This window comes from Rhagoletis pomonella, unplaced genomic scaffold (genome assembly GCF_013731165.1).
Source record: "Rhagoletis pomonella isolate Grant_MI unplaced genomic scaffold, Rhpom_1.0 Rhpom_scaffold_00005, whole genome shotgun sequence".
Classification (NCBI taxonomy): domain Eukaryota; kingdom Metazoa; phylum Arthropoda; class Insecta; order Diptera; family Tephritidae; genus Rhagoletis; species Rhagoletis pomonella.
The window spans coordinates 30,668,013-30,692,811 of record NW_023458559.1 but is presented as its reverse complement, the minus strand read 5'-3'; the positions used below and the strand labels follow the sequence as shown (position 1 = coordinate 30,692,811).

General features: G+C 35.9%; 2 protein-coding genes across 2 annotated transcripts in view; both read left to right on the top strand.

Annotated features, from left to right (window-relative positions):
* LOC118740064 overlaps positions 1-24,799 on the top strand; it is an 806,655-nt gene that overhangs the window by 290,184 nt on the left and 491,672 nt on the right. The window lies entirely within an intron of this gene.
* Positions 1-24,799, top strand: part of LOC118738827 (Ig-like and fibronectin type-III domain-containing protein 2) — a 138,061-nt gene that overhangs the window by 103,631 nt on the left and 9,631 nt on the right. The window contains exons 11-17 of the mRNA XM_036469830.1: positions 14,351-14,495; positions 16,227-16,362; positions 19,122-19,314; positions 19,380-19,626; positions 19,733-20,411; positions 22,981-23,222; positions 23,376-23,614. Coding sequence (XP_036325723.1) covers positions 14,351-14,495; positions 16,227-16,362; positions 19,122-19,314; positions 19,380-19,626; positions 19,733-20,411; positions 22,981-23,222; positions 23,376-23,614 — 1,881 coding nt within the window. The remainder of the gene's footprint in view (positions 1-14,350; positions 14,496-16,226; positions 16,363-19,121; positions 19,315-19,379; positions 19,627-19,732; positions 20,412-22,980; positions 23,223-23,375; positions 23,615-24,799) is intronic.

Sequence of the window (24,799 nt, the reverse complement as noted above, 5' to 3'; positions counted from 1 at the left end):
ATATCTTGGTCTAGCGGAATTTTGGAGGTGGCAGTCGTACATATATTTCACGGGCATATTCTACAGTTGAATAGAGGCATTAGTAGTATCTAATGTGACGGTTAGCGCCGTCGTGGCACTCTTTTATATGAGTCAAGTGTGGGTTAAATATTATTCTCTTATAGGAAATGTAACGATTTCGCACACTTATGAAAATATCTCTCGCGCTTCGATGTTTATTCAGAGCGCACCATACACGACCACATAATATAGCAATAATATTATCATCAAACATCAATTGCAAGCAGCCGTTGCCATTACCGATGCCATTTAACTAAATTGTTGGCAAAACACAAATGCATAATGGGTTTACAGTAGCTCTGGGAGGCGCCTGCCCGGCGGGCATATTCGCGTATACATACACGCTCTGCTTTAGAAGGCAGCGAAAGCTTCATTCAACCGTACGACTAGTTCGCACGCACACAGTGTCATCAATTGCACGCACACTACAAAAATTCTCTGTCGAAGCTGCCCACCTCTGGTTTGCATGTGTTAGGGCATGCTTGCATCTACATACATACATACATACATACATACATACATATATACATATATGTAGAGAACACATACTGCAAGTACACACGAATATACAACCTATAACTGCGTGCTAGGGATACCACATTTTATTTTTAGGTACACACTTTCATACAAACGTATATATGTAGATATGTATATTATACTGTGTCAGCAAAAAAAAATCGCTGTACATCTTCGTATCCAATGTACCGTGGCAAGGCATTCTCGACCCCTACGTTTTTACATTTTCATAATAGCTTCGGCATAAACAGTCGGATCTCAAAGTATGTTTTATCAATGTTTTTGTCTCGATCAGAATTTTTGTTTATTCTAAAGTGAGGTAACTCAAGTACTTGCCCACCATATCTCAATTCTTATCACCCTAATGCCAGTAAATTAAAACTCGCCAAAAATCACTAAAGTTTTGCTAAGGAAGTACTTCGTTTTGAAGGCAATTTAAATTTTTTTTTGGCTGAAAGTAAGCGTGGCCTTTTAACATTTTTATTCCTATATTCGGCATATACATATGTATGTACAGTCGGATCTCAAAGTGTGATATATCGAGGTTTCTGTCACGAAGTTAGCCTCTTTTTGTTCTAAAGTTCATTGACCTCAAGTACCCTTTTCTAATACTTATCCACCAGATCTCAGTTCTTATCACCCTAACGTACCGCCCTAATGTCAGTAAATTAAATTTCACCAAAAATCATTAACGAAGTGTTTCGAGTATTCCAGTGGAACTATTTATAAAAAAATGTTATTGCCGAAAGTAGATGTCACAGAAAAATTAAAAAAAGGCGATCCTAGGAGCCTAAGGCTTGGCCAAACAAATTTTTTTGCTTATGTGCGGTCTAATGTACATAAAATACATACATAAATATATATGTACATATATCGACGCACTTATATTTATAATGCAACACAAAATGCTGACACTACGCTACATTATAGTTGTTGTTGTTATTAGTTTAAAACATTTTGTCATTGTTTTTGTTGCTGCGACTGTTATGCTCCCACTAACTGCTTAGACGTGCTGTAATATTCATTTTATTTTCATGTGTGTGCATTTGAAAATGTAAGCGTTTGGAATGGCGTTCCGACGAATTTCAGATGCTTAATATTCCCGCCCATATTGTAGCGCTAAAACATATTACATACATACGTTTATATGTTTTAATATAGTTACTTGTTTTTAAGGCCATTCATTGCCGCCAGTAGGTTTTACTGGCCCGGAACTACGCTATTTCTTAGTTACTGTGTGAACTGTGTGGACGGTAGAAAATTCAAAAAAAAAAATCACAAATAAAAAGTTCACTCCTAGGAAAGCAGAATTGGAATCCTTTTTGACTGTGCGGCAGTGGAGCATAGTTTCTTCTTTATTCTATGCAAGAAAACTCGATGGGTTTTTAAGTTTACCAGCTGCCCTGTAGTCAGACAAAAAAAGTGTCACAGTTTGGAGATCAGACTATCTCTTCCTTATGAATATGAAGTTCGTTTGGCTTCATCATGTCAGGATTTTTTCTTGCCTCAAAAACCTTGCCTGACACATAATATTTCCGATGTTTTTTAGTGTTAGAAAAAAACTTTGACGTAATGGAACAAAACTGACTTCAGATTCGTGTTCACGGCACTGAAGCACACGGGGATAGGGTATTCCTGTCAAAAGTACATGACCCTTGTTTTTTTGTGAGGCTGTGTTATTTTTCGAGCAAAAAATAAATAAAAATCAGCAAGTAATCATATAAAAGTATTTTTTTTTAATAAAATATATAACGAATACGGCCTCTGGCAAAAATAAGTTACTAAGACGTTAGATTTAATACTTTTAAAACTTCTTTTCAACATTTTTGGGAGACATTCTGTATATTTTTTTACGTTTTCAGGATTGTTCTTATTTTTTCGGGACCTAACGGTTATTCTCTGTTCAGAAAATAGCATGCATTTTTTTATTTTAAAAATGAAAGCACAATTTTTTTTTTATAAAATGTATACTCGGTTCCGTCACTCTTGCAGCATGCTCCTCTTCTAGTTAGAAACATAATAGTCCTTAACTAGTCCAGTACTGCCCTTCGAAAATTCGTAGTCATCGATAGTGCACAAAAATTTATTAACGGTTTAAATATATATAAAATATATTTTACAACTCACATTCAAAATAACATAAAATAATTAAGTTCATAGACACTTGAAATTTAATGTTGTATGTCTGCATCGCACATTAATTTGAAATTAAGCGAATTCATTTATTATTAAATCTCTATATATTGACAGTCAGTCGAACATGCCATAAGCGAACTATCGCCTTTGAACTGAAACTATCTTATCTTTTTTCCTCGTCAATTTCCCCATCTGGTTTTCTTTATTCGTCACTTTGTCTATAGCTCGGTTACGTTCACTTTTTACTAAATATGTACGCACACCGCAAATGCTGCGGAAAACGTTCTTAATAGCTTTTCCATTGAGGTTGGTAATGTTGGCAGTAGTTCGCTTTATTCAAGTGCTGTCGATTTGAACGCGGAATAGAGCTGTTTGTTCAAATTGAATGAGCTTTAGTGCTGATGGCTTTTTACATACATATATACATATTTACAGATAAACCAACCCATGATGCAACAACTTTTGGTATAAAAAGTAATGTTTATGCCCTCTTGAAATATGGGCCGATTACAAAATGCCGTACATATCGTCGTTTAAAATACAAAACCGCGTTACTGACATTTGCTTCCAAAAATTGGATTTGCTCACACAAGCTCTTGGCTCAATCCTTACCCATTCATCCTGAAATATATTAGCCCGAAATGCGATTGCTTTATAAAAAAGACATCCATTTTGAAATGTGAGTGTTTTTGCTCTTTAGAAAATAATTTATGCAACCTCACATACGCGGTTTTGCATTTTGTTGATACGCGGTTTTGTACTTTAAAGGACGATATACGACGAAGGACAACAAGAGTTGTCATTTGTTACACCACCAGACCTGGTGACAGTAAAACTTAAGAAAAAAAAATACGTTTTACTCTTCATCAGAGTTAGAGTCGAATCATCTGAGCAATGAGCAGCAGTTTGCCAACGATCACCCCTCGATGTGTTGGGAGTACGGGCATGGCAGAAGTTTGTGCAGTGAAGGCCGATTCCAATTTTTTTTTTTCGATGAAAGAAATGCGGAAAAAGGCAGGTGAAATAAAATGGCCGGAAAATGCTGGCTTTTCGCGCCACGGAGGTTTTTATCAGTTAATAAGTCGTATTAATATGGAAAAGCATGACTGCGCACAAAGGGGGTAGTGGTGAAAGAAACTACAACAGTGTTCTTTTTTATTCAAGAGGATACTTGAATGAATTTAGAATTCCTGGTAATAAATCCTTGTGCTTTAAAATCTGATATCCAATAACTAAGCCTAAACCACTAATATGTATGTACGTGTGGACATTTTGATGTTGTTGAGTAGCTGCTATGACGTATACTTAACCAGCAAAAACGTACAGTCAACAGCAATCATACGCCTAGGTGGCCTGTAGGCACATGACAGGTATAGCATACGCGACCGAAACAATTGCGCGCCATTGTTGTTGTTGTTGTTGTCGTGTTCACAATACTCTCCCAATCACACATTTTCTATTTGACGCAGAATTTTGGTAGCGAATTTTATTTGATTTCAACGGTTTCAGACACAAATACCTGCATGCAATTTAACTTTGCTAATATTTTCACCAGCACAACTGTTGTATTTTTATGCATTTTTTTTTGCCTTGCTTACAATATGCGCTGACAAATTGCCGCATAAATATGCGTTTAGTGTTTTTTTCACTGCACACCTTTTGGCTGCTAATATTAATGGAATTTATATTGGCATTAATGTGCCAACTCGTTGGAGAGCTGACAACTACATACATAAGTACATATTTAGGTGGAGAGCATAAGCTACTAGTGAGCTGAAAATTATATAACTGACCCAATTTTCGCTTCATGAATTAAGAGTGAGATGAAAACAAATATGAAAATCTCTATATAATAACATAAATAACAATAAATTAGATGAGTTAGTGGTCATACTATTTATAAAATGGTTGAATGGCTTTTTTTGCATTTATTTTGTTGGCTTGCTGAAAATATTTGTAACTGCATGTGGAAAATTTGTGACAGGCGAAAAAGTGGACAAAATGACTAAAAAATAATTAAAAATGCTTGGAAGTCTAATTCGAAAATTAGTCAAAAAATGTGGAAATGGACTATTTTCTATATGCATACATATTAGGTCTGTTCAACAACATTTCCAGTACTATTATACCGTGTGACAAAACTTGAAAAATTTCAAACACACCCGAAACCATCAATATACTCATAAAACCATGGCCCAGATATGGTGAAACTGCGTTTTTAGTTATTCTCTCTGACGTCAATATTTTTTGAAAAGACTTTCAAGTTCCAAAAATATGATTAATTCACAAAATTATTTAAAAAAGGGCAGTGCAATGTAGAATAATAATATGGGTACCAAAGAGCAAGGACGAATGGGTATTGAAAATTCTCTTTTAAAAAAGTTGGAAGAGTGGAATTCGAGAATGTGTCGGTTTTTCAAAAATGCATATTGGAAATTTTCGAGAATATTGAAGGATAAAATTTTAAAATACACACTTTTAAGTCTAAACAATTACCACTAGGGTAATTTTTTAGAGAACTTAATGCCCTACAAGAATATGCCTAGAAAAATTTGTACCTCAAACGGTTCCACTGTTATAACATTTTGAAAAAAAAATAAATAATTCATATAATTTACATGGAAGATTTCAAGTGCCCACAGATACTTTTTAAAATTGGAATACAAATTTTACCAAATGGGAGAATTTTCTTCTTAGTAAATAGGTACTTTCAAGGCCATAAATTCGTTAGGCTAGTTTATTTAGATCACCGTAATGTTTATGATTTAGTACAAAGTACCAACAGAAAATTCCACAAAAATTTTTGATTGATTTTTGATACTCACGATCGTTCTTCGAAGTTTAGCAGCAGATTACTCACGTTTTTGATTGAGAGTCCGCACACACTTCAGGTGGAAATCCGTAGGAACCCTACGTGGCGGTTTCACGTTTTACCAAAGACCTGTTTAAATATCCACAACGCTGTTAAAACTTTGGCGGTCCAATGATCAACGTGAAACTTTCATAAAAGTTTACTATTTAAGATTACATCTAAATACTTTAGTACGGTAAAAATTATATAATGTGACTCCTTTAAAAGCTGCGGAAACAAGACCGTCCAACCTTCTCCTTCTAGTGAAGAGCACAAAAATAGCCGTAGTTGGGTTAATTGCAATCATATGATATTTGCGTGTTCCTGCAAACAACTGACAGATAAGGGCCTGTAATAGAGCAGCATTGAACAAATCTAATTTACCAGCACAGAATTTACTCCCTGCCTTAGAGCCTAGTTGCATATTCTACCAAATGGGTTTTGTAAAAAGTACCCTCAACGTCTACAAAAGCACCTAAGGCGAATTTGTTATTAGCGATGGCATTCCTAATTCTAGCAATCGGATTTAGCAGAGCCGTCTCACAAGACTTCCCCGCCTGATAAGCATGTTTATGCAAACACAGAATAAGTGATGATGTGGAGACACCCTACGAATGCGCAACTCAGCCAATACTCCTGACATTTCAGCTGGAAGGATATCATGTTAATGGACCTGAAGCTTTTAGGGATGTCACAGTCATCCTTACCAACTCAGGGATAAAGACGACGTCTACTAGTCTCCATGATTAATCTTATTTTCTTGTATTTTTGTACCTTTCATGAGCATGAAATACTTAGTATTATAACTTTGGTCCGATGTTTGCAAGTACCATAATAAAAAGAGATAGAGCCATGAAAATGTATATTCATATGATCAGAATGTCGAGCTGAGCCGATTTAGCCATGTCCGTCTGTCCGTCAATTTGTATGCAATCTAGTTTCTCAGGTTTCGAGATATAACTGACTGAAATTTGGTAAGTGAGTGACTTTTTAGAATGTATTAGACATTTGTCGGAACCGAAAAAATCGGATCACTATAGCATATGACTCCCCCACAACTGATTGTCCAGATACAAGATTTTTCGTTATAACTCCTGCATTTATTCCGCTAGGAACATACAATTTTCCACTATTTTCACTCATTATCAACAGAAAGTTTACAGTAAAAATGACAAAGAATGCGTCACTATAACCTATTGCCTCCATACAACTGATTATTCAGATATGGGGTTTTACTCTAAAAGTCCTTTATTTGGACAACGAAGCCCGAGAAATTTCGTGAGCTATTTTCATACAAAGTCAAAATCGGTGCTGTGTAAGCTTTATATTCTATACCACTGATTCTTCAGATTATAAGTTTTTGCGATATCTTATTACATTAAACGATCAACTCTTGTATATATGTATATATATCCATAGGGTTCTCGGAGAGGGCTCTAACGATTTTGATGAAATTTTGTACACAGATAATGTTTTGGATTTTAAGGTTATCTGAATAGGCACTATCTCCGAGAAGACTCGTATAAGGTTACCACCTATTCGAAATTAGTTACAAATTAATTAAAACATCATAATATGGGTATCAAATGAAACATATTTTAATAGTTTAAGGTTTGCACTTATTTTCGATTCTACACAATTTATCTACAACATCGTAATATGGATATCAAATGAAAGATATTGTTGAGAACTTTGGTCAGAAAATGTTTTTCATTAGCGTTGCCATTCATTCCACCGTATTTCGGAATAGGGTTGCCACCTAAATTTTGGAGTAAAAAATTTACATAATAGATATAAAATTCATTTTTTTTTTTGATTTCCTAAGTATTTTTTTAAAGCTATCCAAATCTTGAAAACTTAAAAAATTATATGCACTCTGGGCAACGCTCGGTCATCCTGGTACTAACCCCTTAATGTAGGCAACTAAAACCATTCAATTGTATTACCGGTTTACACACCGATCACACATCAGAGAAAATTACTTGTATTGGTGCTTTAGATGTTAGAAGTAAACGTTTCTGATGTTCATGAAAGGTATGAAAAGCTGCCCCTAATTGTTTTTTTTTTAATGAAGATGTTGATTTACTATAGAAACTGCTCACTCCAATTGCTCCGTTTCTATTTTATTTTTATACGAAATATAGCCTTCTAACTCCTTTTCAAAAAATAAGTATTTTTTGTTAGGGAATGAAATAGAGTATCAAAAGGGAATTTTCAAATCTTTAAGGCTATATTCGCCTTTACTAAATGCAAAATTTTCAAATTCACTTAAGTTCACCTTCCAATGATTCTGCAATAAATATATTGAGCGTAAACAGTTCCACACACCACCGACCTTGTTCGGCCTTGCCCCTTCTAATTACTATTTATTCTCCTCTAATGCTGCGCTACGATGTCATTCGTAACTAATGCCAATAATGTTCATAATAACAGCTGCAGGAAAATTCACTTGCGGTTGAGATGCATCTTCAGCGGCAGCGATGGTTTCTGCTAACAGTGCATTCTACGAGTATTATGCAGCAGCAGCTCTACAGCTGGCGTGTTAAACTCGATTTTGCTTCTAAATACCGAACTGCGGCATTGGCCGCTAATGAAGTGGGGAATTATGTATGGTATGTAGAAGCGTGCTGCGACTGCTAGTGCTGGCAATGCTAAAGCAATTTACATATCTTAACATTTGACAGGCATACATAGCACACATTAATTTGTGATGAAACGTGCATCTCATAGGCACATACGTATGTACATGCATGTAAAATGCATGCTACTATCTACAGCTTCGTGATAATTATTGTTGAATGCAACACCCATTCGCATGCAGCATGTACATTAGGGTCGTCCAAAAACAGTTAAGTCGAAATTGTAATGCTCTCACCCCTTAGGATTGTTCTATATCGACAAAAAGTATACCCCTATTTTTTTATTTTGAAATCAAAAAATATTTAGAGGTCGCTCAAAGCGTTCAAAATTTTCTATGTATTTCTATAAGGGAAAAAAGAAAATTTTTTGTAGAAATGGTATAGAATTCTTGAAAAGCAATATTTTTCGATCGGAAAACTTTGGTCCTCTTCAGGAGACTTTCAGTAATAATACCCAAGTGTTTATTTAACCATTTTTTAATACTAACGATTTTTTATTGGTCGCTCCATTGCATTTTTCGGGGTTTTTGTGGGTTTTTGGCGGGCCTATAAATTTTGGCTGCGATGAAAAAATGGTTAAATAAACAATTGGGTATTATTATTGGGAGTCACCTGCAGATAAACAGAGTTTTCTGGTAGCAAAATATTGATTTTTAACTATTCTATACCATCTCTACAAAAAGTTGATTTTTCCCCATATAAAATATATGGAAAACTTTGGGCGCTTTGAGCGACCTCTAAATATTTTTTGATTTCAAAATAAAAAAATTAGAGTATACTTTTCTTCGGTATAGAACAATCCTAGGCGGTGAGAGCGTAAAAATTACGACTTTTTCACATGCATTTTTGGACCACCCTTATGTACATGCATATGTAAGTGCGTAAATATTTGCATTTAAGATTTTCTTATGCAAACGCGAACATTAAACTCGAAAATGAGTGCATATGCACTTAGTCAGTTAAGCGCTTTCATGGATTGCATCAATGCCAATAGGCGAACAAAAAAAAAATTAAAAAACAAAATAAGTCAAGGTAAAATACGTATAAAAGTAAATATTTGTGCAAATCGGTAGTCTCCGGTGGAACCAAAAACTTACATATGCATTTATATACATAAATGGTTTTTCAAAATTGTCTGTATTCGTTACTCAAATACTAAAACACAGATACGTATATCGTTCGTTTTGTGGAAGAACAACACAACTAAAGAAACAGAGAATGCAAGAAAATAACTTTGAAGTGTTTCCCCCTTGAATTTAATTAAGTAAGTAATAACTAAAAAATATTTAAAATACTTAGTTAGTACCAGCAAATGTTTTGGTACACGACTCGGGCGCCATACCCATTCTCAGCAATCAGTGACTTTAAATTAAGGGCTATTTTATGTAAGTTGTAGGCAATCATGGAACTGGGTTCGCTCGGTTAAGTATTCCGATTAAAAATTAGCCGCAATTTTATGTACCTTAAAGCATAAACAGACGGCAACGTTGATCCGGATTAACGGCGCGATTGATCTAATCAAAATTGTGCCTTGACAGACGGCAGTAATGCGGATTAACGAGCCACGAGGTCGTAGTTTCGAATCCCACGGCAGGGTAGAATATTCATTTAATTTTTTTTTTATTCATACAATTATAACTTTATATTTTTAACGTTGTTTTTGAATTTTTTGGTAAAATGAACTCTAAACATTTAAATTAAAAAATATTAAAGTAAATAATGTGAAATAAAATAAAACAAACGAAAATAAAGTAAAGTAAAATTAAATATAACAAAATAACAGAACATTTTCTCTGCCGCTGTCCGGTCTTCACCAGACTTAGGTGGTACATTTTTGGATTGGAAATAGACGGAGTACATTCTCTTACCCTCCACCAACTGCTAAGATTCATAAATGACTTTGGTAAGTTTGCAGGGGAGCAATGAATTCCCACCTCACCTATATATCCCTTTCCTCTAAATCCTGTTTCTAGGCCTTAGGTACTGCCTGAGTGCTTCGAAAAAGTTATTTTTCTTGGTTTTTCCGGCCACCCACAATTCAATTCCATTCCGTTCCCCACAAAACACGGTCACAGAGAATTCTGGTTCCGAACGAGAAAATTTACACTTTGGAAAAATCGTTAAATAAAAAGAACATTACTACATGCGTCCGAACTCGTTTTGAGGGTTCAACGTACGCACCACTCAGCTTCTGTGCTCATTCCAAAAACTCCCGCTCTAGCTCATAAGGCAAAATCGACACAAAACCATGACTCGAGCTATATTTTCAAGGACTACTGGCTACCTGGTACCCAGACTCCAATCGACTGGACTATAAATTATGGTCCATTCTGGAGGCGATGGCTTGCACTACTCGACATTCATGCGTTGAGTCTTTCCTATTGCATTGGGTGTATACTGCAATCGATGTGTGGCAAAGCCGACTCTGCCGCTGATGGAAGAAAATGGAGGCCATTTATTCCATTTATTTTCATATCAGAATCTCATTTTTATGAAAAGTGCAGATAGAGGGTATTGAATATAAGCCCTCGATATGGCGTTCTACGGTTATGCAATAAAAAAAAATCTTTACTCGTTGTGTTAGGTATTTGCTTTAATTGAGAAGATGGGACGGCAGCCAACTTGTGGGAATTTAAACTGTTCACTTGTCGTGGCATAAACATCAGACTGTGATAGGCATACATGACAACCCTATTTGCCTTTCCTGCCTTGAAGAGGATGGCCCTTTAACATGCCACAATCTACTCCGACTCAACCCATTCCCCGAATGAAGCACATATAGGTGATTAAGTTTCATCCGACGTTCGCTGTCCTTTGATTCCCATTCTGAGGGCTTCATTATCTTTGCCAGGCATTCATTTTCCACTGTGCTCGCAGTCATTAGCCGTCCTGTGTTGAATACTTGCCTTGGCCGGTTCCGCGGCTTTTCTTGTCCTTCTGTCTTACTTCTCGTCACCTGCTTATCGGTGAAGTTTTTAACCGTTTGACCTTCAGCAACACAAGAATTTTCCCCACTAGTATTCTTCCAGTTTTCATAAGGTTTAACCATTGCTAACACCATCTTTAATAACAGTGTCCGACTTGAAGAAGCAGAAGGGCCGTACAGCATCTACACATCTTTCGCTATTTTGGTTGCTCCATCGTTCGAAAAGCAGCCTCAACGAAGGAGTTGAGTGTAATTTATTATACATGTTCCCGTTGTGAAAGCCATTCTCGCAAAAAAAATCTTTCGTTCGGTGTTGGCGTGCATTTAAATTTTCAAGTATTTATATTTTTTTTTTATGATGTTATCATATTTCATAACGCACTAAAATGCTTTAAAGCAGGTGTCATAACACTGCAACGCACGCCAAATTGGACACAGCTGCTTTGCCATTGACTTAGTTACGGATTTGTAAAAGAGCATGGCCCGGTGTGGCAAGTCAGTTTGCGCATGCGCCACACGTTAAGCATAGCTATACGTAATTACATACATATTGATACTATACACTTTGAGTGCGAGCGTTTATGCGTTTAAGGGCCGTTTTCTCATCTAACCTTTAGTTTACCGGCCACTTTATCGTCTCGATATACGAGTTTTTGTTTTCTCATCAGCGCATTAATTTCTCGAATCGATAAACTGTTGCTCACCCGATGCAACCTTTAAAATTTGTACCCAACTTTAAATTTTGGTTTGGTTTTGGTTCATGAGTCAGATATATTAGATATTTCAACCAAGGTTTTGGCTTTTGCTAACAGTTCCTCTTGCTCTATATTTGCTTATGTCGCATTGCCAACCTTTGAAATTTTATGACGAATGTAGTGAAGTTTCACTCCCGGAAATGTAGTGAAGTTTCACTATACGAAATAACAAATTAATTTTTACCGGCAAGGTAAGAAAACGAAAACACTTTAAAGTGAGGAACAATTTATCTGCCCTGTTAGTAAAGGCCACTTTACAGCTTACATTAGAAAACGGCCCTTAGTGGCCATAGCGTAGCGATTTATTGCTGTAATTGCTTTAACTGCTGTTCGTGCTGCTGTATTGCTGCCATATGTTGTCGCACGTGTGCTGTCATTAAGACAGACATATGCATGCACATAGACAATTAGATAGAGTAACAACAACAATGGGGTCTGTGGCAGTAGCAACTGTAAAAGCTATAAAAACGTGCAACCTTGACAGGTAGTATGTAGTTGGCTTGCTGCTGCTGCTTCTATATATTACTTGAGTCAGCTGGCCATTTATGTATGTGTGTTCAACGTGTTCGACATTATGTGTTGTGTATCTTGATACTTTTGGCTGATTTTCTTGTTTTGTTTTAGCTTTAACCCCTGCTCGGCCTTTGGTCGATTTTTCGACCACCAACTTTGCAATCCCACATCTCTGGAGTTAAGTTTTATTTATTTTTTTATATGTTTGCGCAAAATGTAAAATTTGCATTTCTTTAATATATGAAGCATAGTTTTTGAGAATAAATAATGATTTTAGTAAACGGATTAAAAAGGGAATTTTTTATTGTATTTTTGTTTAATAAAAAAAAAAAACAGGCAATAAAAAAATGGCTTTATTATTAATTGTATACGATGACAAAAGTTCAAATTATATAAGTGAAGTAAAATCCAATATTAAAAGTCTTCTAACATTTAAGCGAACGTAATTTTTGTTGGCACAAAAATCGACATCTGCCCAGAAACCGTCAAGTAGCATACAATTGGTTTAAATGCGATTATTTTGTAACTATGGAAAATGTAAAGATTTTGGTTTAAGTATTTTTGAAGCTTCTAATTTTGCCAACACCAGGGCCCGAATCGCGGCATTCGATATCGAAAGTGCAAAAAATAATTATCCAGAAAAAATTAAAATTCATAGAGTTATTGAAGTGCTGAGTTATTAAAAAAGAATTTTATGTCGAGAAGTTGTCAGCATCTAAAGAAATGCTTATTTTATGTCCCACAGCAAAATACGTTTTTTTACCTTAGCTTACAAATTCGTGAGCTTCTCATTTTTTAAATGAGGTCCTTAAATAAAAAATTGAATAAATATGCATACCAAATCAGTAGAGTTCATATTTTAATCACGAACTATTTGTTTTCAATAGTGGCGCGTGTCACGCGTCACAAAAACTAGTCCCAGCGGTCACAAGGTAAAAGAGGCTTTTTTTTTAACTCTCAAACCGCATACGAGGAAATCGCTATGAACGAAATATTTATAGTTTGTCCAAAATTGAGAAAAACGAATCCATCAACTCAGAGAGGTGGGTGAGTTCGTTGTTCCACACGTCAATCTTGGAAAATGCTAATTTTTCTTGTACATTATATAAATAAGTTTAATAAAGTATTAGTTTTTTATTAAACTGATATCTGACTTCAAGTTTTAACACTTAGAAACTTGTGAAATTGTTGATTAAAGAGAAATTACTTTAAGTTTAAACAAAAACTATTTAAATGTTCCGCCCGTCACGTTGAAATGCCCCAGAACACATTTTAAGTTATTTTTTTGTATGTATGTCTATCAGCCCATCTACTACTACGTCCTGTAATAGCATTAGATCGTGTACCAATTCCAATAAATTTTTATTGTTTTAGTAATCGATTGTTCAGAAACAATTGTGCTTACAACTAAACCTCTGCATAGCATTGAAATGCCATCGATTTATTCCTTGAGCGGCCAAAACAAAATTGCATCAACCAAATAACCTCACGCACGCGCAACAACATCAATTAGCCAAAAATCAAAAAAGCGCCAAAATGCAAACATATAACATAGGCACAGATATACATACATATGTATGTACTTATACATTGTAGTTAATGCAGCAACAAAAACAACTACTATAGAATTTCAAAAATTCCACTTCCAATTTCAATTTCAATTTCAAATTTCAATTGCATGTTCTAAACGATTCGTCCAAAATTGATTGGTCGCCGTTGTTGCTGCCACTGACTCGCTGATTCTGCTATTTACTAATGCTTTGCTACTAATGGAAAATATGTTGCTGCCCGCCGTCAATTCATCGACTCAACAACGACGAACAACCATAAAACTACGCGTAAACCCACTAATGCCACTGCAATGCGTACTCTTTGTCCACCAACTGCATGCTTGTGTGTGTGTGTGTGTGTGGTTGGTGTGGCATGCATTCATATTTGGTGGTGGCGCATACAGGAATTGACCACAAACGAGACCGGCATTGTACTGACAAATTTGGAGCCGCACGCATTGTATCGCATTACGGTGGTGACGCGCGGACGCTATGGCACAGCTTTGCCATCTTCGATGTTGCTGATCAATACGACTGATGATGAGAATGGTGAGTATGGTTTACATAGTTTAGAAACAATATTGGAAATAGTTTATCTATTTATTATTATTTCAATAACCAAGGTAAATACTACGTTCACCCTGCAGGGAAGAGTGTGGGCTTAAAAATTCTTAGAGTCTAGAAATTCGTATTCCACATAAATCACCATGAAATGCATACCCATTTATAAAATAAACTAAATTTTAATCCACTTTCAACTAGTGATGAACTACATACATAGTTTAGCGGGTAATTTTAAGCAAAAAAAAAAACAGACTTCAATTCTCATATAAAAATTTAAGATTATCGTTAATTTCTTCACGATCCAATTATCGGATTTAAACAAGCAAGAGACCAACCTTTAGGTACCACCTTTCCGATGAAGAAAGAATTATCGAAATCGGTTAATCATTGAATATTAAGAAACTTATTTAATTTTTTTTTTATTGTTAAAATAAAAAAATTTAATTTCATTACATTTTTAACACAATTTTTTTTTATTAAATACTTTTTATTTTTAAATTTAATTTTTTTTTTGGCTTTAGATTTTATTGTTTTAAAAAAGTATAAATGTTTTTATTTTATTCAATATTAAGGATCTTATGTTATCTACTTTTTATTTTATTTTTTGCCTTTTTTAATTTTTGTATTTTAAAAAGAAAAATAAACTTTGTATTTTTGAATTATTTTCATTTTTTATTTTTTATTAAGTTGTATTTGGTTTATTAGTTTTTATTGTTTTAAAAAGAAAAACTTATGTACATACATACATACATATTTTTTAAATTTATTGTAATTTTTAAAAATATTTTTACTTATATTTTCTTAATTTAATTTGTTTTTAATTTCTTTTATTTGTTAGTTTTTATTGTCCTAAAGAGAAGAACATCGTATAACAGTCAATTTCACGAAGCAATTTAAGTGAAAGATGATTTTAATTTTTTGAATTTTATATGGAAATTGACAGCAAATAAAAATCATTTAAATTGCTGGTGAAACCGGCTGTAAGTCAACTTCCACTTTCAATTTTAATTCACTAGTTTTCCTATTTTATGAAAAAAAAATTGAACACTTTCAGTATCAAAATAATCGCATAAGCACTAGTTTGATAAAACTTTGACTCGCTCAATCCTGAGTTTGAACTTAAATGCATTGGCTTTCAAATTTTAATTTGATAAGTTTTAAACTAGTGGCACAGTGTTCGTGTTAACATAAATTCACACTCGCAACATTATTTCTGAAACTATAAATAGAAAACGAGATTTTGTTTCTCAAATTTGTTTATTAAATATAATTTTAATTGTCTTTGACTACTTACAAAGTGGACGCGTAACCACTACTTAACCTAGGCAACAACGTTTCATTAACTTTATTTTAAAATATTGTTTCACTTGTCTCAACACCTTACTCACTACTTGCTTCCAAACTGGTAACAAACTATTTATTTGTTTAAACAGCACTTTTCCTTAAAAACATTAAATTATATATATTTTTTGGCATAAGGTCTGCCCTGCAGGGTATCTACTCAGAATAGGCTGGCACATGCACATAAACATTAGCTGCCCAAATTTGACATTGGCTGACTTACTGTACTTATTTCAGTATTTTTGGAAATTTGATTTTGTTTTTGCTTATCCAAAATTGTTGGCTGCTGGCTCTAAATCGCTCATTTCATTTTGGTGTTTACACACATATTTACATACACACATATGTATATTAATTTTCCATTTTCATTTATAGCTAAATTCAACAATAATACCTTCGGTGCGCCCTCACCGCCACATTCGCTGTCGATTACATCACACAGCGCAACCTGGATGCAATTGACATGGCAGCCACCAGAGTATTCACATCCGCATGAAAAGATTAGCTACAGGTGAGTGAAAATGAATGAGTGAATGTAGCAAAAAAAAAGAATTATTTGAAAATAGAAAGTGAAAATTCAATGGATTTGTGGTGATTTTGTGTTGAAATTTTTCCGATGAAAAGTGTATGGCAAGATGAATGCATGATTTATTAGAAAGGTGCATTAGGTAATTAAAAAAAAAAATTATATATTATATGAGACAGGAAATTGTTTCCAAAAAGTAAAGAATATGCTCAATTTATGCGGAGTAGGCTGTTTGCAATGTTGATGTCAGAAATCGTATACAATATAACGATCCCGCCGGACTTTACTTGCGCACAGTTAGGTTATTTTTACGATAAATTTTTCGAGATTACGCAAATATAAGGCAGAAATCAAAAGTGCTGACTGCTTAATCTACATACAAAAATTACTTTCCCTGTCATTTCCTTCACGCATAGTACTGATAAAAGTTTCTTTCAGTCCGGTGAATATTATATTAAGCCATATTCACCATCCGAATGATCAGTGCAGTTAAGAGTATTTTAGTGTTAAAACAGTACTGTGAAAGTGCCTTCGTACGTTCAATGGACCCTTTGCGCCTATCCTTCTATATGAACATCGGCGTTCTCAGTGATAGCCAGCCAGCACTCGAAGTGCTTCATAGAGAAACTTAACTCATTGGTAACAGGTCCAAGGAAAGTCAAAAGAAAAGAGCTCAGGTATGAAAGACGAGCTTGGAGAGAACCACACTGGCTGCGTTAAAAAAGGTCAGGCAAAGTGATTACTTGGTTTATTTGGAAAGATTCCAATTTATAATAAATCTTTCAAAGGAGAAGCCAAAAATCTCCATAGGCATTCTTATGGGACACAGTATTTGGTCAAACTTTATCCACTGCTTCGAATCGGTCAAAGAGGTAGCACTACATAAAGCTCTTCTGAACTTTTTAGGGGCCTTAAATTTAACTGGTCTTTTGTGTGGAGCAGGAGATACCAGAAGTCCTAATGTCGCAGTGTTGCAGTCGGTTCAAAAAATCAACTCACTTAGTTCTTGCAGGACCATGGTGCGACCACTGAAAAACACAAGAACCTCAGTGACTATTTTTCATAGAACAATTTTGAAGCTCTTGTAAAGAGTAGGACTGGCTTTATTCCTACACCGGCAAATTCCGTAATATAGGTAAACTCCTAGTCTCGAAGAGTGCCTACCAAATAGCCAATGTCCGGTTACACAAGCCGTGACCGGCGCAATATCCTCTCTTCAGAGGCTGAGCAGCTCTTTTGTCCTTTTCTTATATATTTGTGGCCATAAGTACTTAGTAGCCTGGTTGTTCTTAAATTGTATTATTTCTAGTCCCTAACTTGCAGATTGCCATGGGTATCCCAATTTTACCTCTGCTTTCACATAAAGGGAGATTGGTACCTTTCTTGGCTAGCTCATCGGCCTTGCAATTTCCTTCAATATGTCTATGTTCCAGGACCCTGAATACGGCGCCAATGTCGTTTAGAGCTGCGAGGTATTCCTGTGCAAGCTTTTGATCTTAGCATTACCACGTTCATTGATTTGATGGCCTCCTGGCTGTCCGAGGAAATGTTAATCGTAGTCTTCGTTACGGCATTTGAACTTAGCTACATAGCCACCTCTTTTATAGCAAATACGACTGCCTGACAAATGCTGCAGTTGTCCAGAATCCATTCCATTCTCTTCTTGACGGGATGCTCGTCTTAGGGACCCTATCTCTTGGTTATAACTACCCAGCGTGTGAAGTATAGAAGCGTGAACAAACCGCCGATCCTTTCATAGCACCATGCTCTTTAGTCTGAGCGCCGAAGCGGCAGCCACGTGTTTTCCTGCCAGATTTATTTCAGGAAAATTGGTTAACACTTCTAGCGCTTTGGTTGGGGTGCCAGAAACAAGCATTGCTGCTCTATAGCACTATTTATCTACATAATTAGTGAACCTCATAATCAGTTTTCTGCAAGACTTTTTCAATTGAAGAATATTTTTTTAAAGATCTCTGAATCCGAAACCCGCTATCTCTGTGTGAAGAGAGGACTTTAATTCTAAAAACTACTCGTATGATGTTTCCTTAAAAGTTCTTTTGGAGATCAGTGCTCGGACGGGCTAAATAAAATTTCTATGTGGTAGAATTTGGAAAACATATCGCAGATTTCATACAACTTTTGGTAGATTTCAGTTTACTATTTATTTTTAATTTATTTTATGAATCGCACAAATTAATAGGGTCGCGCCATTTTGACAAATTTTGACCATTTCTCTTTTGTTTGTTTAATGTTAATTAATTTTTTATCAAATTTTGCTATCCTTTTTAATCACACACTTTTTAGTGTTGGAAAATTTTTCGCTTTTGAATTAAAAAAAAGCTTGTAAAAATAAAGAAAAGTATGACGGGAAAAAATAATGTTACTGAAAACGCGAATATGTGGTAGATTTCAGACCATGTGTGGTAGAAGCGCACAAAATTCGTAGTTCTACCACACTGTTGTAGAAGCCCGGCACTGTTGGAGATGTCAAGAAGACTCCCAGAAACCCCGCTGACGTCAGGCTAAATAAGGGATCAATATATCCTTTTGTACATCTTCGGTCTGCAATTGATAATCTGGAGGGTCAAGGACCCGCTGCTAAGTTCTTTTTCATTTATTAAAGCGTGCCATCGCTTAACTTATTTAAATAGAGATATTGATACATATATGTAGATTGATATTGCTTTAATCAAGACACTAATATATCTACTCAACTGTAATTTTACTCCTTCATTTCTCATCAGAGTCTACCACAAACCAATGAAATCGGAGAAATTTGTTAAAATCGAAACCAAAGTAGCATGGCTGCGCATGAGCAACCTGAAACCCAGTTCCCAGCATATCCTCTACGTCGAAGCTGTAGGTGAGCACGCTATATCGCTGCCCTCCGAAACGCTCGTGGCATGGACCGATCCCGCACTGCCTGCTTTTGTTGATGTGAGTGACGATTTAAAGTTTATAAAGCTCTTGTTAATCCAACTAATAATCTCGCCTATTCACAGCCACCCACTGTACACCCAGCTGACAATATACCCGAAGGCGGTTCGATGACTATACTCTGTCTGGCTTTGGGTAATCCAGCGCCCACAATTTCACTCTACGTCGGCGGACATTTGGTGCGACAGGACACTTCAAGGCACATGGTCACTGTGATACACAACGTCAGCGCCGATATGGAGCATATTTCCTGCTATGCAGACAATGGTTATGGTGTACCGATGCAGGCCGCTAGACGCGTGAATATTTGTTGTGAGTAATCAAGAGAAAGCGTTTAGTGTTATTGATTTTGTTTATATAATTTAAATACATACTTATATAATTAAACTAAATATTTGCTTATCTCACTTTTTACCAGATGCACCAAAAATTACCGCCGCTGGCATCACCGTCGCTTCTTTGGGCGATGAGGTCGAGCTGCGTTGTACAGTCGATGCGAAACCCACACCAAAGACAATCTTCTGGCGTGATCATGATGGCCGCGTACCCGTTATACAGGGTGGTCACTTTGATATCTCCACCAAAATGAACGAATCCCATTCCAATTTGTACACCATGTCACTGCGTATCAACAAAATGCAGGCGAACGATGTTGGCGACTACTTTTGCCATGCTGAGAATGCTTTCGGTTCCTCTACGACGCCTGTTTCGGTGCGCATACGCACTACGCCGGCATTTGGACGCAATGTCTCTGAGTGTTGTCGCCAAATGAATGTCTCGCTAGCCTGCCGTGCCGCTTGCAGTTATTATGTGGACATAGAAGCGATCGCCGATAAACCAGAATGTATTGTGGATTTTGATAAGTTGATGAAATGTGCGGCAGATGGTTCGGATCATCGTAGCTGCTGCGCGGATGCAAATGTGCCGCGGAAGTGTTTGAACTGGTGTCGTGGCGATGCGGTGCGATCGAAGGAGGTTTGTAGCTTGCAATATGCGCGTACGATCGTCGGCTGTTTTGAAACGAATAGAGAAAAGCTGCCAGGACCGCCAGAGAATATTGCAGTTAGTGTGGTGTCCGATAGTGAAGTGATGATTAGGTGAGTATGTGTGTTGTTCGGAGGTGAAAAAAGTAAACCAAATGGAAAATATGAGAAGCAGCAAATGTATTCATTAAACAACAATCTGTGGCTGGACTTAAACTCACACAGTACTCAACTCAGACTATAGTGCTAGGTATCAGCTGAGAATGATGCAAAATCACTTCTTATCACATAACATCTGAGAGTGCAGTTTTAATTGTACTCGATGATCGAAAACGTAAATTTTATGTCATAAAGAATGCAAACTTTCATTCCTAGCCGATATTGTAAACAGAAGGACATTTCAAAAAAATCACTCTCAGCTCCAAGCTGACACTGAAAACGCACCCATATGCGGGTTTATCGGTGCGGTCGAAGCTCCTTATCTGCGATTGGTGGAGGCTTACTACCGATGAAGGCAATCATGCGAGGCGAGTTTGTAAAGATGGTTATTGTTTCTCGTGTGTTCATTGAGATACATTCTGATGGGAGTTTAGGAGGTGGCTCTTCTTTCAGCAAGTCTCTGTTCGGATGCTACATCTATGGGCATCCTGTTGCTCTCCGGAGTGCAGTGTTTGGACAAGTATAAAGCTTGGTGTGCTGCGCTCTACTCATCCTTCGTGATTAAACAGGCGAAGCGTAATTTAAAACCTATGCTGCCAACAACGTTTATTTTTCTTTGCACCGCGCTCTTCCGGCGAGCGATTTGAGGACCTTGTTGCTGCCTGCTCTATACTTTATTGACAATAGCGGTAGTGCGCCTGACGGACCAGCTGTGAAAGGTCACCTCTAAAGGTTTCAATTCAATTTAACTTTATTTCTGTCTATTATGAGCAGAGGTGGGCACTACCACAAACAAGCGTGAGCTAAATGTGAGAATGTGTTAGTGTGCCTAATTCATTTTGCATGCTGTCGTGTTCTCATCGCTGCGCTCTCGCTTGTATACGTGCACGCGACGCTTACGCTCTTTTAGCACCTGCTAACTCTCTGCCCATGCCTGATTATGAGTAATCTTACAGAGTAGATTACACAGGTTATAAACCTACGGTACTGGTTGTTCGTTTACTTAAATGCCCAATTACGGCTTTACCTACTTCGTCCAGGTGGTGAAAAAGGTTTGCCGTTGATTTTGTAGAGAAGAGCTTAAGGCTCCCTGCAGTTTACCTTCAACCATGTCATCAATAGCGTTGCCAGACGCGTGCCAATACGAGCAATCGGCAACGCCAGAGATCAGTGAAACCCCCCACGGTTGCTGCGGAAACTTCGATATATCGAAGTTAAACCGTTATATGAGAAGGACACCACACTGCGGGCCCTTGCTTAATTCTTCTTGGCTAATGGTCGTCATTTGTCACTAGTTCGCCTCTTATTCAGCGAAATTTACCTACTTGGATGGGTACGGTCGATCGATTATTGCCAAGATTAAATATGATTGGGCGGCTTCAATTGCCTTTCCTAAAAAAATACAGATGAAGCTTCTGTACCGAAAGACATCTGCTTTCAAAAAGGTTTGATGTTTTCTTCTATTGTGGACCATTGGTCTTCCTGGTTTTCTTATCAACTTTGTTTCAAAAATTGGGTCGTCCCGACCTTCCCAGTTAGATTGAAGTGCTGTTTGTCTTTGAAATCATTTTGGATGTATATTTTCCACTATGTTAATGATCGAATGGTCATATTTTCTGGATGTCTTGGGGGTTCCGCTGGCGATAGAAGTTTCTGCCCTACATTTTTTTGGTTATTTACCGGCCGCTAAATCTATGGTCATTTTAAACTTTTTTTGTTATTGGCTTTTTTTTAATATGGTTCATCCTTTAAATACACCATATATGTACATCAAACAGTACGCATTTTTTCCATATATATATATATGGAAAAGGGGCATAAAGCCGTAAGCAGAAAAAAAAAATGTTAAAGATCGCTTAAAACTTGCACGAAAAGTTCAAAATTTTGATAAAAGCTTGTTAAATTTTTCTAAGCTCTGTATAAAGTTTGTTTTATGCGGTTTTGGTAAAGCACGAACCATGTTTTTTTTGGAAAATATCAAAAAAATGTTAACTTTAAAAACCTTGCAAATATTTAACAAAGTTTACCATGCACTCAGTTTGGCTTCCCACTCTATGTATCGATAAATTTACCGATAGTTTCGTGGCAATTTGTATCGATATATTTATTGACATAGTATTTTTCGGTTTAAATATCGATATGGCTGCGGATAGGGCTACCGATAAAGATCGATATGAACGCTAATACCACTATTAACGATTTATATCGATTTTTTTTAATACAATTGTATGCATGTCCTTAACTTTTATATCTGTCGATAAAGTTCTCTATAAACTCATAGAAATAATTTTTGTTATCCTTATCGAAATGTTTTTCGGTGTGAGCAGCGGTGTGGTTATGGATATGTTTATCGATATATATCGATCACAATTTTACTTATACAAATTTTGTTGTCGCTAAAATTTTAAGTATAATTATGCAATTTTAAATAGTGAAATTTTATCCATTAAAACGCTTATGGAAAAGTTCTTACCTTTTAAAAATTTTTCTTATCGAATACTTTCTTTAACTGATCTTTGCTCAGATGGGATCCACCACAAAAGAACCCCAACGTCGTTGAAGGCTATCGAATATTTTATCATGAGGCAGCCATTCTCGCACCCGACTCTAGCGAGTCCAGCGGTGATGGTCTTGGCTACAATGTTACAAGCATACAAAATACAACCGAAATAAGACGTCTCGATGTAAAGGATACCACAGTGAATATTGAGGGACTGAAGAGGGATGTACTCTATGAACTGGTAGTGAAAGCTGGCAATTCTTTTGGTGAGTCGCCCGTAGACTATGCTTACTAAAAATATATATTTAAAGGAATATTTAAAGTCTTACACAGCTTTCAAAACCTTAACAAATATTTACAAATGTTGTTATTAAATTCATTTTTAACTCTTTATCATCACGCCCTTCTTCTTCCTTCAGGTGCCAGCGTTCTTACCGAACCAGTTAAATTTACTTTGGGCGATCATCATGTCACCTCGGCGACAACATACTCAAATGCTGTTGGCACAATCAGCGGCATTGTGGCGAGCATTTTGGCTGTGCTCTTAGCTGCTGCAGCCATTATATTCTATCGTCGTCATCGCGCACATAACGGTAAGGCCGGTAATGGTGTGGCTTTTGAGAATCCAACGTATACGCGTGGTCTGGAGCAAGTGCAGGTAAGTGTTGCGGTGGTGTTAGGTAATAAATACTTATTTGTTGTAGTGGGACTTAAGGAAGACTTATATGTGTGTGTATATGTGAAAGCTTATGTATGAAAGTGGGATAAAATTTTAAGATTTGGCTTTTATTGGCAAAGAAGAAGTGGCATACATGTTGGCTAATATTAAAAAAAAATTTATATATATACATATAATTAAGACTAATATGCTGCTTTATTCAAAATAACATTGTTTGCCACTTATGTTACGTTATTAAATTTTTTTAATTGTCAATTAAAAGTCAGTGGATTCTCTCACATATACCATATAAACCCAAGCGCAAAACTTTGTAGAAAACTGAAAAAAAATCATCCAAATTTAAAACCTTTTTCTCGGATGCTCTAAAATTTTTAAGAGTGTACATTTTATAGTCCCCTAAATTTTAGTACAATAATTTGCGAATTTCAAGCTGATTTTTTTGATTTTTTTTGTCGCAGCCGCATGAAACTTTCATAATAAAATTTACAGGATTTTAAACTTTAAAACGCTTGAAAAATGTTCACCACCACTAAGAAAAAAATTTTAAATTTTGTTGAATTTTTTTCAGTGTTCTACAAAGTTTTAAGGCAGGGTTTATCTGGTATTTGTGAGGGAACTAACTGTAGTTTAATTGAAAAATAGAATTAATAAATGTGCATAAGTAGCAAAAATCTAAATACAAATCCTAAAAGTTATTTTAAAGTTTCTTAAAAGGTGCGAGAAAACACTCGAGTATCAATAATTTTCATAACTTTTTTGCAAAAATTTGTATTGTCAGCGTGTCTTAGTTTATATATAATAAATCCAAGTATATATGTATGTACGTACTACATTTACGAACATAAAAACTCTTCAAATAATTTTTGTGATAACCTTTAAAAAATGTCAACTTGACCCCATTGCATTTGCGCTTTTTAAGCTCAGTAAAAATCGATGACTATCAATATGTGCATTAAACCATTTTCTAGCTATTAAAAAAAAAAGAATTTTCAATCCCCCATTGAATAGTTCCCTGCTGCAGTATTTGACTTACTTCGTTTGCTTAAAAGCTGGAGCTAAGCAGCTTAACTGCCCGCTTAAGTACATTTACATAACTTACTTCACTCATAGATGTAAATATGTGGCCTGAAAAATATTGTGAATGCAATGTACGATGTAAATACA